This window comes from Ictidomys tridecemlineatus, chromosome 6 (assembly GCF_052094955.1).
Source record: "Ictidomys tridecemlineatus isolate mIctTri1 chromosome 6, mIctTri1.hap1, whole genome shotgun sequence".
Lineage (NCBI taxonomy): Eukaryota > Metazoa > Chordata > Mammalia > Rodentia > Sciuridae > Ictidomys > Ictidomys tridecemlineatus.
The window spans coordinates 122,501,244-122,519,890 of record NC_135482.1 but is presented as its reverse complement, the minus strand read 5'-3'; the positions used below and the strand labels follow the sequence as shown (position 1 = coordinate 122,519,890).

The window sequence follows — 18,647 nt, the reverse complement described above, 5'->3', positions numbered from 1 at the left end:
TAAATGATTTTAGGGAAAATGAAGAATGATAAAAATGAATGTCTCCTAATCAGCAGATTTAACAACACGTGAGCAGAACTTCACAGACATTCCTTAACAAGATAACTCTTTTTATAATAAAAATGATAAACAAATTCTCCACAGTAAAAAAAAGTATTGTCTTTCAGAAATATAGTAATATTCATAATATTAGGGAAGTATCAAACTGTCTCTTCATAGAAGAAAAATCAAAAGGTACAAGTAGATGAAAAAGTGAGAATAACCCAGATCTCTCTCCAGGCTAAAACATCTGGCCAGCTTGACTGGGCCTTTCCACAAGAGTACCATGCAACTGTACCTCTAGTGATTCAAACACTAACCAAACCATGATGTTACACACACACACAATTTTCTGCATAGTCTTAGTGAAATTACTAAGCTTGCTATTCCTAATTTCCGTTTTCCCCATTCTTTCTTACTCATGAAGAACTGCTGTTTCGGGGTTAAAGTTTTATACCAAAATTAAACTACTAAAAATAAGGGAGAAATTTCAGAGAAACAGGTAAGAGAGATGATCCACATCAACAGGCTAATTTACAGAGCTATTTGTGGTACAAAATCTCCCTGGGCAGAGCTAATTTGCTAAAAAGTCATTTTACCTTTAAAAGTTGCAAAAGCCAGGAGGGAGGAATAAGCTAGGAATTTCACACAACAGAAAGAATGCTGGTGGACCTGGAATATATAGGGATAGGTCGTGAAAGAACCTGAGGTGAGGATGGGGGTGGCAGGAAAAAACAGATTCAGAGAGACTTGAAAGGAGACTAGGTTTTCTTCTAATTGCAGCAAAAAGCCACTGCAATGTTATAAGCAGTGATGATAACACATGAAACAGCTCTTTAAAAGAAAAGCACACTGCCTGCACTGCAAAGTATGATGGTGACTTGGGCCAGCAGGGATATGTTGACAAGTGGCCAGACTGAGTGAAGACTTTGAAGGAAGGAAACCGAAAGTCTGAGGGAAAAGAGAAAGCAAAGGTGGCATCTGAAATTTTATCTTGAGCAACTGGAAAGATGGTGATCTATTTCCTAAAATGCTAAAGACTAAATGAAATAACATGTACAAGGAAAGGAAGGTTTCTCTTTTGGACATGTTCAGTGCAAGATGTAAATAAAAAATTCAAGTGAGATGTTCAATTAACTGATATATATCTGCAATCTAGGGAAGAGGGCTGGATATACAAATGTGGCATAGTTATATATATTTAATTTTAAAATCATAAAACCAGGAGCATTCACTTAAAAGTAAGGTGTTGGTAAAAAACTAAGGACAGAAGAGGGAGTACAAGTCCAGTGGCAGAGTGCTTATCTGGCATGCAAGGGGCCTTAGTTTGATGCCCAGCACCACAAACAAATAAATAAAAATAAAATAAAATAAGGACAAAGACAGAGCCCACATAGGGGCTTGAGGAAAACACTGACACAGAAGAAATACCAGGAATGTGTGGTATCAAATAAGCTAAATGTGCAAGGACAAGAGTTTGTAAACACACATAGAATATAGCCTAGTGTGTCAGAGCTATTCTTTTCTTCTAGTTTTGATTTTATCCTGATTCTATTTTGCAAGTTTTAAAAGACCATATCATTTTAAGTGTTCTTTATGTAAGTTACAAGAAAGAAGTCTTATATGGTACAAAGAGAATTATAAAAAAAAGACTTCTAATATTGTTTGAACTGTTCTAGAATTACTTTCCGTCCTTCTCTCTAAGAGTTAACCACTCTTTCAAAAAAGATTGCCTGAGGGGCTGGGGATGTGGCTCAAGCGGTAGCATGCCCACCTGACATGCGTGCAGCCCGGGTTCCATCCTCAGCACCACATACAAAGATGCTGTGCCCGCCGAAAATTTTTTAAAAAATAAATTCTCTCTCTCTCTCTCTCTCCCTCTCCCTCTCTCTCTCTAAAAAAAAAAAAAAATTGCCTGATTTATGGAAAAGCAGCTGTGAAAGAAGCCTAATGGAGGGGGGAAATGCTTGAAGGATTAACTAAAAATTAAACTAACTTCCTTAGGAATGTCTACTGAACAGAAAAGTCACATGGTGATTTACATAAAAGAAAGTTTGCTATAGCATTACTTAAAATAGTAGAATAAATAGTAAATTGATTTACTGAACCATTTCTCCACTGTGTACCAGTTAAGGACATAAGAAATGGCTCATAACATTAATGAAAAGCAATTATTTTAAGTCTAATTTATGCTTTAAAACCTAGAAAAAAGTATATCAAAACTGTTAGAAGATGAAATTACAAGTATTTTGGTTCACATCTAGTTTTTTGCTTTTTCAACAAGTATTAAAATTCCATAATTAGAATTTTTAAAAGTCCTACATGTGAATCAAAAGATGCCAAGAAAGACTGTCACTCAAATGATAACACAATTCCAGCTCCTTCTCAGCAAAAGAAACAATCAGTGAGGTGAATAGAGAACCTAGAGAATGGGAGCAAATTTTTACTACACACTAATCTCTAGGATATATCAAGAACTCAAAAATCTTAACACCAAAAAACCAAATAACCCAATCAATAGATGGACCAAGGAACTGGACAGTTCTCAGAAGAGGATACACAATCAATCAACAAATATATGAAAAACTGTTCATCATCGCTAGCAATTAGAGAAATGCAAATCAAAACCACTCCTAAAGATTTTATCTCACTCCAGTCAGAATGGCAGCTATTAAGAATACAAACAACAATAAGTGTTGTTGAGGATGCAGGAGAAAAGGCACATTCACACATTGCTGGTGGGACTGCAAATTGATGCAACCAATATGGAAAGAAGTATGGTGATTCCTTGGAAAACTTGGAATGGAACCACCATTTGACCCAGCTATCCCACTCCTCAGTTTATACCCAAAGGACTTAAAAATATCTGACTTAAAAACAGCATACTACAGTGATACAAACACATCAATGTTTATAGCAGCATAATTCACAACAGCTAAATTGTGGAACCAACCTAGATGACCTTCAGTGAATGGATATAGAAAATGTGGTATATATACACAATGGAATATTATTCAGCATTGAAAGAGAATAAAATCATGACATTTGCAGGTAAATGGAGAGTTGAAGAATATCATACTAAGTGAACCAATTCCAAAAAACCAAATGCCAAATGTTTTCTCCGATATGTGGATGCTGATACATAATAAGGATTGTGGGTGGGGTGAGGGACCAGGGGAGGAACGAAGGAACATTAGATAGGGCAAAGGGGAAGGAGGGGAAGGTGGGGGCAAAGGGGTAAGAAATATGCTGGAATGAGATGGACATCATTACCCTAAGTACATGTATGAAGACATGAATGGTGTGACTGTACTTTGTTTCCAGCCAGAGACATGAAAAATTGTTCTCTATATATGTACTATGAAATGAAATGCATTTTGCTATCATGTATAACAAATTAGAATAAATAAATAAATTTTAAAAAAACAATTCCATGTGATGGAATTTGGGGATAATCTTAACATTGCATAATTGTTTGAATTACGTTTTCCATTTTCATAACATTAGTAAGGAAATTCAAATTATGAACGTGAAGAACAAAATAAAAGTGAAAACTAACAACTTATAAGAAATTGACAAATTCCTACAAAAATCTGTCTTGGCAAATTGGATCAAGGGATAAAAAGAAAAAAAAATGAATATTCCCATATTTAACCACTTGAAAAACTTAGTTAAATTTTTCCCCCAAAGAAGAAAAGTGGTAGAGTGTTTGCCTAGCATGTGTGAAGCACTGGGTTTGATTCTCAGCGCCACATAAAAATAAATAAAATAAAGGTATTGTGTGCATCTACATTTTTTTTAACTTTTCCCAAAAAGAAAACATCAGTTTCAGTGGATTTATGGGTGAGACCTACTGAACTACTCAGAACCAAACAAAAACAAAACAACCAATTTTATACAAACTGATAGAAAGAGATGAGTCTGAGAGTAACATGAGAAGCTGGTTTTGCTCTGATACTAAGCAAACCCAACAGTGCATTAAAAAAAAAATGACATATCGTGATCAAGTTGGACGCAGATCAAAAAGGCAAGGTAATTTTTGACATTAGAAAAATCTAGACATATGGGCTGGGGTTGTGGCTCAGCGATAGAGCGCTTGCCTAGAGCGTGCGGGGCCTTGGGTTCGAGCCTCAGCACCATATGAAAATAAATAAATAAAATAAAGATACTGTAAATGAATGGATAAAAAAATGAGGCATATATACACAATGGAATATTACTCAGCAATACAAGAGAATAAAATCATGGCATTTGCAGGTAAATGGATGGAGTTAGAGAAGATAATGCTAAGTGAAGTTAGCCATTCCCAAAAACCCAAATGTCAAATGTTTTCTTTGATATCAGGAAGCTGATTCATAGTCGGATAAGGAGGGGGAGCATGGGAGGAATAGATGAACTCTAGATAGGGCAGAGGAGTGGGAGGGGAAGGGAGGGGGTATGGGGTAATTAATGATGGTTGAATGTAATGATCATTATTATCCAAAGTACATGTATGAGGACACAAATTGGTGTGAGTATACTATGTATACAACCAGAGATATGAAAAATTGAGCTCTATATACGTAATAAGAGTTGTAATGCATTCTGCTATTATATATATAAAAAAAAGAAAAAGATGGAAAGATTTCCCTTGTTCTCAGATAAGCAGAATTAATATTGTCAAAATGAAAAAAAAAAAGATATTGTGTCCAACTACAACTACAAAATAAATCTTTAAAAAAAAAAAAGGGCTGAGGTTGTGGCTCAGTGGCAGAGCACTTGCCTAGCATGTGCGAGGCCCTGGGTTCAATCCTCAGCACCACATGAAAATAAATAAATAAAAATAAAGGTATTGTGTCCAACTACAAGTAAAAAATAAATATTTAAAAATAAATAAGCAAAATGAAGATACTGTGTCCATCTATAACTAAAAATAATTAGTTAAAAATTTAAAAAAAGAAAAGAAAAATCTAGATATGTAATTTACCACATTAATAGATTATGCAGATAAGCTTTTAATTAATATCAATACCCACAAAAGACAGCTCAACATCCTACAGCAAACATTGTTCTTAATGATGAAACAGAAAAGGTATCTTCTATTACCACTTGTTTTCATCAGTATACAAAGAGGAAAAATAAACAATAACAGAAATACAAGTTATAAAGATTGAAAAGAAAAAAGCAAATTCTCATTATTCAGAGCAGATATCACCATCCATAGAAAATCAAATACTCTGAAGACAAACTATCAGCTGGGCACAGTAGTGGTGTGCCTATAATCCCAACAACTCAAGAGGCTGATGTAGGAGGATCATTAGTTTGAGGTCAGCTTCAGGAACTTAATGAGACCTCAGCCACTAAGCAAGAACTTGTCTCAAAATAATAAATAAAAATGGGGTAGGAGCCAGGCAGTGGCATGTGTCTGCAATCCCAGCAGCTTAGGAGGCTGATGCAGAAGAATCCCAGAATCAAGAATTCAAAGCCAAGAACAAAAAAGAAAGAAAGAATTCAAAGCCAGTTTCAGCAATAGCGAGATGCTAAGCAACTCAGTGAGACCCTGTCTCTAAATAAAATACAAAATAAGGCTGGGTATGTGGCTCAGTTGTCGAGTGCCCCTGATTTCAATTTCTGGTACCCGAATTTTTTAGGAATATAGTTCTGTGGTAAAGTACCTCTGGATTCAATTCCCAGTGTGTGTTTGTGGGGTGGGGGGACGGTTATTAGAATCAATAAAAATTCTGAAATGTTACTAAACATCTCAATATACAAATGCTAACTGCATGTCTTATGCCAGAAGTAATCTGGAAAATAAAGCTTACAAAAGATATGACATGATACCAACAAAAATGAGTTCTTAAAAAATATTTGTTCCTTTGTGGAATAAATAAGACCAAAAATAATATAAAGAAATGCCACAATCATGAACAGAGAAAGTTAATACTGTAAAGATGCTCACTCTTTGTAAAAATTCATTACAATAGTAACCACAATTCAACTTGCTGAACTGAATATTTACATGGAAGAACAGAGGACCAAATATATTCAAGACTCTTCTGATGGAAAAAAAATGAGGTGATATAACATGTCTACCACCTAGCCAGACTTCCTGTTAGGACTGTTATACAAAAGTACAGAAATAAACAGAAATACCCACTTATACATGAAAACTAGGTATGTTATAGCTATGGCCCTGTAGATCATCAAGAAATAAAGTACTGCCATGGGTGGTGGAGCATATCTATAATCCTAGTGGCTCAGGAGGCAGAGGCAGGAGGATCATGAGTTCAAAGCAGCTTACCAAGTCACTAAGCAACTCAATGAAACCCTGTCTTTGAATAAAATAGAAAATAGGCCTGGGGATGTGGCTCAGTGGTCAAGTGCCCCTGAGTTCAATACCTGGTACCCACCCCCCTCCCAAAAATTAAAAAAAAAAAAGAAAAGAAAGAAAAAGAAATAAAGTACTATTCAATAAATGTGCTGGAAAATCCTGTTATCCATGTAAAAAAATTAAACTGGATTTCTACTTCAGTTCTAAGATGCTAATATAATGAAAGTCAAAATATGAAATATTTAGAAGAAAACACAAGAGGTAAGGTCTAACAAAAGAACTAAAATCACAAAGGAAATCATCATCATCATCTCAACTATTGTAAGATGAGAATGTGTTCATCACAAAATACCACAAAGCAACATGGTATCCTGGAACAAAAAGAGGATATTGGTGAAATCCAAATAAGTCTGTAGTTTAATAGCAAAAATATATCAATGTTAATTTATAGTGCAAAAATACTATGGTTATGTAAGAGTAATATTAGGGGAAAACTAGGTACAAGATACGTGGAAACTCTCTGTTCTGTATCTTTGCAACTCTGCTATAAATCTAAACATTCCAAATTAAGAGAAAAGACCATAAAATGAAAGGGGGAAACAAAACAGGGGAACAGATCTGCAACACAAAACCAACAAAAAATTAGTACACAGAACATTAAAAAAAAAAACAACTGTACAAATCATTAAGATCAACAACTCAACAGGAATATGGTCAATTGGAGGGCTGGGGATATACTTAATCATAGAGCACTTGCCTAAAACGCACAAAGCCTCAGTTTTAAAACCCTGGTACTACATAAACAACAGCATTAGAAACAACAAATCAAAAACAGCAGTGGACAGGAACAAGCATTTTGAAAGAGGAATCACAAGAATTGCATCTACAAAACTTAATGTTATTAGTCTTTGAGAAAGCAAAGACTCTATTTTAACTTGTTTAGTGTTTAATGCTGGAGAGGAAATGAATCAAAGAAAACTCATACACACCACTCATGAACATGTATATATAGACCCAATTACTTCAGTAAATACTTTGACACTACCTTATAAAAGTGAACATTTACATACCCTAAAATCCCAAAATTTCACTCCTAAATTTAAACCTTAGAAAAATTCTCAAAAGGACCAGGCACACTGGTGCACACCTGTAATCCCAGGGGCTCAGGAAGCTGAGTTAGGAGGATCATGAGTTCAAAGCCAGCCGCAGCAAAAGTGAGGCATTAAGCAACTCAGTGAGACCCTGTCTCTAAATAAAATACAAAATGGGGCTGGGGATGTGGCTCAAATGTCAAGTGTCCCCGAGTTCAATCCCCGATTGAAAACTGAAAATTCTCAAAAGGGCTGGGGATGTAACCTACACTTGACTAGAATGTGTGAGCCTCTGGGTTCAGTTCCCAAAACACTCGCGCAGACACGCACGCACACACACACATATAAAAAAAAAGGAAAAAGAAAAACTTTCAAAAATATAAAAGAATATTTATAGCAACACTATAATAACAAAGGAGGGGAACTCAAAAATTCATTTATAGGAGAATGGATAAACTGTAGTATAATATTCAATGATATAGTTATAGGAATACATATATATGATTAAAAACTTTAAAGGAAAGAAATGATAAGACTTCAGACAAGTAGTCAGTCATCTCTGCTGTTGGGAGTAGAGTAGGGGAACACTGAGGGAGATGAACCTTGAATATAACATGCTAATAGTATCAAGCATCAGGTACTCCAAATACTCGAGTTGAGTTGTGGGTTCACGCATAGCTATTTTACTACATTTCAGAACTACATATATGTTGTATATGTCATCATAAAGTCACATATGATTGAGGATGAATGACAGAATACATATAAAATAAACAAAAAGAATACTAAAACACCTAAGCACAGTACTTGATTTGTTGTTAGTAGTGGGAGAAGGTGGTTTTATCCTTCAACAAAAATGTATGAAATGCTAAGAGCTGAATACTGGAACACAGATGAATAAAATACTTTCTTCCCATAGAAACATCTGTGGCCTGTTTATATACTTAACAAAGCATGTGCTTCACAGACATCATTTGTTAGGTCTTAACAGTTTATCTTGCCAAAATAAACAGACTGATAACATATCTTAACGGGAACTTCGGAACAGCATCCTCTGACCTACATTTCAAAAGGAAAAGAAACTGACCACTTTCTAAGAACTTTTTGTTGTTTTTTAGTATGTATCAAATACATGTTATCATAGTTGATACATTGAAAATTTTAAATAAAAACATAAAAGTCTTATACAGGTTTCTATCAGTGAAAGAGTTTTCAACAATTCCTTCTATAAAGCCCTGATACAAGCAAAAGAGAAAATCACAGGTAGACTCTAAAAGTTCCTACTCATTGGATGGCAATTTAAAATAAAAACTATGGACCCCTAAAAAAAAATTCTGGTAACCTGTGAATACCAGTACAAGTAACTCATCAGGCAAAGTGTGAGAAATGTGGTTGATGACAATTGGCTACTAGATCTTCCAGTGTAATCACAGAGAACTGAAACCTAACCTAGCTCTTTTTCATAATCCTTTGGCCGTGCTCCATAGCCACTCTGGCCAAAACCCAGCAGCGAAGCCAGCAGCACGTGCACAGAGATGACTAAGGAGACCAAGCTAGACACTATGTGCTCATGCACCCGGTATTGTCAGGCCTGCTGCCAGAAAGGCTTTGGAGAGGGGCTTAGAGTTTATGAGACTACTTGACCCCACTTTACTCCATTTGGAAATGGAGGGTAGAGAAGGTAATCAAAATATGATATCAGCACTTCTCTTTCAATGCCCATAATTAACTTGCAAGTGCATAAGAAGTTATATGCAGCCCTTCAGACACAGGGGGGGAAAAATCCCGTTTTTATGCTTTGGTAATTATGTTGAATATATAATTCAAAAGCAGTGGTTAATATTTTTGTGAAAATGTTGCCAAACAAAGCTTTTGAAAGAAAATTTTCAGTATGTCAATCTGTCCCCCACCCTTGACATACTGAATTTCAGAGATTAAAATTAACGTTGTTGTATGATTCTAATTATATAACACTCTAGACATTTTAGAAACAGTGAAAAGATTAGTGGTTGTCAGGGGCTAAGGTGGTAGGGTGGGATGTATAAGTGAAACACTGAGGATCTGATTTTTTTTTTGGTACTGGAGATTGAACTCAGGGGCACCTGACCACTGAGCCACATCCCCAACCCTACTTTGTATTTATTTAGAGACAGCGTCTCACTGATTTGCTTAGTGCCTCACTTTTGCTGAAGCTGGCTTTGAACTCATGATTCTCCTGCCTCAGCCTCCCAAGCCACTGGGATTACAGGCCTGAGGATTTGATTTTTAAGGCAATGAAACTATTTTGTATGATACTACACTGGTGGACACAATATATTATTTATCCAAACCCATAGAATTTACAACACCAAGAATAAACTCTCATGGATATACAATGGACTCTGGACGATAATGATGTGTCAGTATAGGTTCATTAACTCTAATAAATGTACCACACTCTGAGGAGGGATAGTGATGGAGGGAGGTTGATGGGGAGGAGGCTGTGCACATTGCTACTGGGGGAATATGGAACTCTGTATTTTCACTCAGATTGTGCTATGAACCTAGAATTGCACTACGATATGTCTTTATATTTTTATCCATCTACATAAATCTAATATTAGGCACTGTAAAAGCATACAAGATAAATATTATACCAAAGGAGTTAAAAGTTTGGTTCTTATATTGAAAACAACTCCAAATCTATTCCTAGCAATGATGGAACTATGGTTCCCAGTAGATATCTGCTATAATTCTTCCCACCACATTTTTTCCCACAAACAGCAAATAACCAAATCTTCTCCATGAATTTGAAAATCTCTTTCTCTCAATCATTAAATCTTACTTTCCTATCGCCTTCCTCTCTCTCTGGTGCTGAGGATTGAACCCAGGGTCTCATATATGCTAGGCAAGCTCTACCATTGGGCTATATTCCTCAACCCCAAATTATTTTCACATTTACATAACAAGGGTTATGCAAGAAAAGTATGATTTGCCTATATGATTGTACAAGCCTATAATCCCAGCTACTCAGGAGGCTGAAGCAGGAAGATCACAAATTTGAGACACACCTGAGCAACTTAGTGAAATCCAGTCTCAAAATAAAAAAGGACAGTGATGTAGTTTAGAAGTAGAGTGCTTAGGTAGCATATGTGAGGCCTTGGGTTCCAAACTCCAGTAGAGAGAGAGAGAGAGAGAGAGAGAGAGAGAGACAGAGACAGAGACAGAGACAGAGACAGACAGAAAAAAAGCAATGAGATGGATGAGAAATTTTATTAAAGGAAAAAAAACTTAAGAAGCTCCTTAGCCTTGTGGAACTCTGGGTTCCATATTTCCAACCTGAGGCTACTGCTGTGTTACAGTTTTTAAGAATTTGAGCATGAAAATCAAATTCAACTACCACAGATGGAAGAAACTGGGATAATGTTAAAAGAACACAGGCTGCGAAGTTCACTAACAGAAAAATCATCTGGCAGAAACAAGTTATGCAATAAAACTTGCTTACAATAAACAGGATGGGGATAAAAATTCAGGCTCTATCAATATATCATTTTAAAAATCTGGGTGACTGATACAGAATTGTTTATTCTATTACTCTTCATAACAGCATAATATATAAAATTTACACTTTGTATGATGAAATATTTCAAAAAGGTGAAAATTTACAGGTTATAGCACAATCACCAAACTCAATAATAAATCACACAAAAAAATATTTGCACTGCATAGTATAAAACATTAACAAGGACTTATGAACAATCAAATGAAAGAGCCATGCTTGTTTATACTGTTACTCCTTTGCTGTAAGTATTTTAGATTCTTGCCTAATATAGTGTCATTTTAGATAAATATGTTAATAGACAAAAGTGACAGAAGAGTGATAAATGGATCCTTCTATTTAAGAAAGTAAGAATCTAGAAACCTTTGAAATCAATCCATTATCTAATTATATTGGTTTTTCTAGCTAGTCCTTAACAAAATTAACATAACTTCAGAGTACCTATGTAGCTGACAGTATTCTTGGCTTCTGAAATCCCCCAAGAGAAATTGATTTAATAGACAAGTATTGCAGCTGTCAGTAGAATCCTATAGATAGATCACTTAATTAAAAAAAAAAAAACTTACCTCTACAAAAACATGAACAAGTTTTAATTTACAGAACAAGTTTTTAAATGTTTTACTCTGGTTAACATACTTTCTTGCTCTTTGCATTTTTTGTTTTTTGATTTTGCAATGCTTGGTAGAATCCAAGGCTTGCACATGCTAGGCAAGTATTCCATAATTGAGCTACATCCCACCCCTGAATTTCCAAATTCTTAATGCAAAGTAATGCATACATATTATACATCACACCTGGCACATAGTAGCTGTTAACACATATTTCTGAAATCAAATTAACCTAAGTATTCCTAATGGGTTGACATCTGGGGAACTCCTTTGACTTACAATGGATTGAAGGGCAATCTTTTTCACTGCACTCTAGCATTCATTTTTGAACTGGATCCACAGGTTTCATGTTTGTATTTATGTTTCTAATGCTAGCATTATAAACAATAACAGGGATGTTGCATGGAACAATATTATCACAGTAAATAAGCTTTATTCTAAATCTATCATACACTATCTCAAGTACAAGAATTCTGTAAAATTTAAACACTGGTTATATATTAGGATTTAAACAATCAGAACTGAGTTATAACCAAATCACAAAACATTGAATAGTAAAATTATAATCCAACCACAATAAAATAAAACATTAACAGAATTCTTATTAACACTCCTTATAGTAAGTGTATTTTATACTAAGGTATAATGGTAACCAGTTTTTTCCAAATATCATCATAGAGCTAAAACTATGGTTGTTATATTATAAAGAAATGTACTTTCAATGTATAAGATTTAAAAAATACTCATGCATCTCATTTCCATTTTTCCTATGATCTTTTATGCTAGAGAAATGCATGCAGGTGAACAGAATCTGGACAGTCACCTTGCTCTCTCTAGTATCATCAAATAGTAGCTATCAGAACCACTGAGCAAGGGATGTTGGTAGGGATTCTCAAAAAAGCTTTTCTTTCATGAGAGAAGATGCAAGTTATTTAACAGTTACACTGCACTGACATCACCATTCTAGAAAATAAGGGCTGGGCATGCAGTTCAATGGTAGAGGTATGCCTACCATATGTGAGGCCCTGAGTTCAATCACCAGCACCACAAAAACAGACAAATAAATAAATTGATTAATTAAATATTTTTTTCTTATCATGGAAAATGCCAAGATTTCTCTTAATCTTCTCAATCTGTAATTTAGCTTTACTATATTCATTTTCATCATATCTTGTCTCCACAAAGTGATCACCCAATGAACAAGACAAGAGTAGATTTTGAATCAAGAATGCTGACCTTTAAATGCCCTCACTCGCTAAATTATTCTACTGCATTGCACTCTTTAAGGAACTTCCTAACAAGTTTATTAAATCCTTTTTCTTTTCTACCTTATCTTGTTGGTCCTGAGATTAGGTTATAAATGTACTAAAACCAAATGTAAAGTTCTTCCTTCATAAAGTAATATCTACCATCACACCTCCCTTTACACACACATCAAAATACATACACAGAACACATTGCTGTCATGACATTTTATTCAATCTGTTGCATGGCCTCTCTGATAATCCTACTTGTGAAATGAACTAAAAATACTCTACAGATAAAATAAATCAAGAAAGCAACTGATATAGCGTTCAGGTCATATCTTCCTCAAATTTCACTAAACTAATACAAATGCATGTACTAATATAATAAATATTTTGATATAGTTGGTATATTAAAATGAACAATTATTAGAATTCTAATCTTCAAGACAACACTGTTTCATCTCTACAATCATTCTCACTTCCTCAGTCCAGAAACAGATAATAATTAGACTTGGGGATGTAATAAAAAACATTTTTATGAGGCATCATGAAATCTCAGGAAATACCAAGAAACTTTAACAGAACAACTTGGCTAAAGACGGGAACTTTTTTTGATTCTCAGTTTACTGCAGGTCAAATGACAGTCATAAATATAATGTTCGTGCAAAGGCAAAAGTCACTAAGCAAGGACATATTTCAAAAACACACCAGTATCAAAATTTTTCTTCCTATGAAAATGTTCTTTTTTCCCCTTTTGGTATAGCAATATAGTTACTATCAAAGATAAGATTTGCTTAGAAAAACAGAATCTAGCATTATTCCTAAAGAAATAGCAGTTCTGAAAAAAAGTATTATAATAAAACAAGTCTATCTGCAAAACATGTTTTCTTACAGAAAAGAAGCTCTTTCAATATTAAAGACAAACAAAAAAGTCTTTTAAAATTGAAATTACAAAAAATTATTGGTTTGTACAAAATAAAACTTAATTAGGGGGCTGGGGATGTGGCTCCAGCGGTATCGCGCTCGCCTGGCATGTGTGCGGCCCGGGTTCGATCCTCAGCACCACATACCAACAAAGATGTTGTGTCCGTTGAGAACTAAAAAATAAATATTAAAAATTCTCTCTCTCTCTCTCCTCTCTCACTCTCTTTAAAAAAAAAAAAACTTAATTAGTATTAGTCTTACATAGTAACAGTACATAAAATACAGAGCATCAACCATCTTAAAGGTTCATTTTTAAAAAATTATTATTCTACATTTCAGTGTGCATACTACACAGGAACTTTCATAAAGTTAATCCATGCCATAAAATATCAGAAGGGATTATCATTCTGACTTTAACAATGAGAACAAATTCAGAAAAGGGGAAGCAGCTTGCCCAAAATCCTGCATTTTACAACTACTCAGCTGTATTGTCTCTCCCACCAAATTTCACGATCTTTCAATACCACATTGGATCCTTTTTTTTTTTTTTAAATGAATTAATGTCCCAAAATTTCCTTAAACAATCATTCCCTCATACACCTTTCCAGCTCAGGACAACTACTACGTGTTATGAACTAATAATGCAACCAGGGGGTGACCAAGAAAACGAAAGATAATACAGTCTGTCCAGAAAGTTCAATCTGATTTGACTGGATTTGTTCATGAACTTTTAGTATTAGCTATATATTCCCCAGACAATAAAACACTGAAGCTGAAATGACATTTATGAGGATTTGTTTAGTCTTCATTCAAGTCACTGTGCAAGGGCTACTACCCCCTCAGACGTCAGCTTCACCAAACCTCCCAATGTGGCTTCCACAATTAAAAAGCTTTAAACAAACTGTTACCCTCTGTTCTTTATAATGGGTGACCAATTACTTTTAAAAATAACCATTAAATATAAATACATCAATTAAAATAATTAAAACATTTAAAAATACAACACTTTACTTAAATGAAACCTATGAGGCACATCAGAGCATGCCCTCTTGTGAAACAAGCAGAAGATGTACCTGCTTCTCTGAAAGTTTATATAGGCTTTCTATACCCCAATACTTCTATGTTAAAACTTGACAGAAAAATTGTCAAGTTGAGGGCCTCCTGCTTAAAATAAATAAATTCTCAATGTAAAATCTGCAAACCACTAATGTCATATATCTTTAGCAATTCTTTGAAATGTTAGGACTGCTCTTAAACAAACAGAAACTAAAAGGTAGCTATGTTTCTAAATATCTGATCAACATGCTAAATCTTTAATCTACCTGGTTTAGGGAAGAAAATAAACCAAGAGGGAAAAGTACAAAAGCCATGTTAAATGAGACCTAACCAGTTCATAATCTGGGATCATTTGAGAAGAGTTTGAGTAACACTTGGATACTTAAATTTTCTATGGACTTTCACGTTTAGAACATAAAATTACTTCCCTAGGAAATTTAAACCCCACATATGATGGCTTTAACCTTCTATTCCTCTAGTACTTAAATGTTTTCCTCAGATAAATCCTTTTCTGACCCAGCTACTTTCCTCTCATCAAATCACTAAAGTGCCCAATTACATAAACACAATCATTTCCAAGTTCTTCATTTTCTGAAGACCTCTGAAGGGATTCAAAAAGCCGACACAGTGCCAGAGTTCCACCAAAACTACTTGGGATTTAACATAAAATCCTAACAGATATCTACAAATACTGTTTTTAATTTTATAATCTTTTAAAAGACTCACATTTTGATTCATGAAAGAGAATCTCAACAATAACTTTTGTAGGGAAAAAAATCTATTATTTTCCATGATTAATGTAGCTATTCACAGTAACTTATAAAAGCAGCTGTGTTTTCAAGGGTTTTAGTACATGTGTTCTAAATTTAAATATAAACTTGAAAATGTACATCTAAAAATCTGTGCTAAAAATTATCATTAGTATTATTAGTCTTAATTTTAATGTAAATTAGATCCTACCAAATTATACTATTAAACCTTTCTACCAAAAAATAATGAGAAGCATCTAATCAAAATAAGCATGGCTACAATTTGAACTGCATCATGTTTACATAATTTCCCAAAAGTCCAAAATAAAAATTATCAAAATAAATACATATACATATAAAATTACACATAATCACACCATATACAACAAAGCAGTACCCTGCTAAATTGTGAAATGGGGTTTTCACAAAACTTTTAATAGAAGTAATGAATTCCAATTCTCTCAAAATTAAAATCTTAAGACCAATAACTTTCACCTGTTTTGAACCCCCAAATTTTAAATGTCACGTTTCCAAACACATATTGCCAACTTACATATATGAACAAATTCGTAACTTAACAACAGCTACTACCACTCACTTAAAATAATTACATGTCATAAGAAAACGTTACAAAGACAGCATAAATTTCCTCATGAAAAAAGGACACAATTTATTTTACAATAGTCACTCACCACTTCTTCCAATGCAGCACTTCGCCCAAAAGAACAAGTGAGGTGTGTGAGGCAGTTAACAAAGGAGGAGAAAAGTTCATTGGGAATGGCAGTTAAAACATTTCGAGGGAACACAGTTATCAGGTTGCTGATAATGCTGGAGATTCCTACAGCTTCAGAATCTTCTATTTCAATTCTATAAACCAAGTAATGAGGATTATTATTAAGTGGTAGCAGAAGAAAAGTTACAACTCATTTCCAAACATGCAAGTATTATCACTTACTCATTTTTAAAAGTATATCTCTGTGTATTAATTCCAAATTAGCCACATGGTTTCACTTCAAAATACAAAACGGAGGAAAAAACCACTACTTTCTTTTTTCCTTCACTGTTAAACACAAGGAAAACTCGGAAAGTTCCCTTTTCAGTTATAAAGGGTAAATATACCTACCCATTGATAGTATTCAGCAATCCCTCAATGAAGTGTGCTAGATAATCAACTTGTGATCCTTCATCTGGGAAGATGGGTCCATGAAGAGAAGCTAACTGGGCAAGGCACTGTAAAGAATCTTGTGCCATATCTGAATCTTCTCTGATTTTTCGATGTACCTGTTAGAAAGAATTACTAATCCATAAAAATAAATTCTTCTTTTGTAAGGGTCACGTGTCTACCATGCCGAATGAGGTAAGAGAAAAATTCACTGTAGCTGATTATTTCCAGAAAATTAACTCCTGAATTAAACTAATTTGAAAATTGCCCCTCAGTCCACCTGACATTATAGCCCATGATTTTAAACCTATCAATTAATTTTTAACTGAGGGCTACCTACATTTTGAAAATTGAATCATCTCCAGCATGTTATGACAAAGAGAGAAACAGATGCCAGCCAGTCAGACATACTGCTTATTCTAAAAACAGCAACAACGACAGTCATCTGTATTATGCTAACTATGTCTCACTACAGCTTCTTGCTAAAGTTAGCGACAAGTTCAATCAAGAGTATATAGATGCTGCTGTAGTGGAAGTAAACAGTCGAAAATTTAGAAAATCAATATAACATTCAATCCCTTACATTCATTCATTCATTCAAACAACTTGAGTCTATGCTTTCATTAATTCTGAAACTGCTTACAATTTGTTTGAATCTCATTTTATCCTACATCACTGCTTTATATAATACTAAATTTTTTTAAATAAAAATTTCATTTAAATTATACATTAATCCATTTATTTTTTATTTTTATTTTTTTTAGTCATACATGACAGCAGAATGTATTTAAAAATCCATTTAAAAGGGCATCTTGATTTGATTTCTATTGTGCAATACTAATGTGAAACGCTTATACAATGTTCCATATGAAAGGAAATGCTCCCCAAATATTGCATCCTAATTTTATGGTATTATTAATATTCTCAGATATTAAAGGTTTCATTCTATGATATGAAAAATAAATAAACAAAAAATATTCACTGAAGAATTATATGGCAACTATTCATCTAAGCCCACCTGATATTTACTATGACCATTTTCTATAACCATTGCCCTTCTTCCAATGTCCACAACTAGTGTAACTCTTCTCTTTCCTACACAAACTCTCAACTTTGTAAATACTCAGAGCTGAACATTTATTATTTCAGGTTATATTCACTTTGGCTCTAAAAACAATTTATAAATTACTTGATGTCAGAATATTTCTTTTAAATATTCACTGGTAGAATGCTGGCTACAGTGAACATAATAACTCATTATTCACTGATTGATTCCAGAAATACTTAATCACTGAACTTCCTACTGTTCTAGTCAAGAAATTTAAAACACCATGACAACTCTAAAGATTACAAGGTTAATCTATTGACATACTTAAAATGTGTTATACTCTTTGGTCTAGAATGGGACTTGGAAAACCACCACCCATGGTTTTTGTATGATCACGAGGTTGCAACTAGTTTTTTCATATATATGTAATAAAGAAAAAAATCAAAATAATATATTTCATAACCTGTGAAAATTATACAAAATTCATATTTTAATGACTATCAATAAAGTTTAAATGGAACACTTGGCCACGTTTGTTTATTTATTACCTTGGGCCACTTCTGTGCTATAATGAAGAGTGGAGTGTGACCATATGATGTGCAAAAGCCTAAAATATTTATTATTTGGCCCAATAATAGAAAAAGTTCACCAATCCTAGGTCTAAAATAATATTCTTCAAGCTATAGTCCATTGTATTATGTTTTATATAGTAAATTCAAGACAAAATATATAAATTCAAATATACACTATCTAGTTTATGAACTTGAATACAACATTTTGATATGCTCTTTATCAATAAACTATAAATTCAAGTGTGATGTGCAAGGATACATTCTACCAACAGCTACAATGTAGTCTGGAGCAAGAGAAACCCT

At 34.0% G+C, this 18,647-nt stretch overlaps 1 protein-coding gene across 3 annotated transcripts in view; it reads right to left on the bottom strand.

Moving 5' to 3' along the window:
* Xpo4 (exportin 4) overlaps positions 1-18,647 on the bottom strand; it is a 114,880-nt gene that overhangs the window by 26,983 nt on the left and 69,250 nt on the right. For all 3 annotated transcript variants that reach the window (XM_005338615.5, XM_021735479.3, XM_040281333.2), the window contains exons 8-9: positions 16,686-16,843; positions 16,255-16,429 (exon numbers count right to left, since the gene is read on the bottom strand). In XM_005338615.5, coding sequence (XP_005338672.1) covers positions 16,255-16,429; positions 16,686-16,843 — 333 coding nt within the window. The remainder of the gene's footprint in view (positions 1-16,254; positions 16,430-16,685; positions 16,844-18,647) is intronic.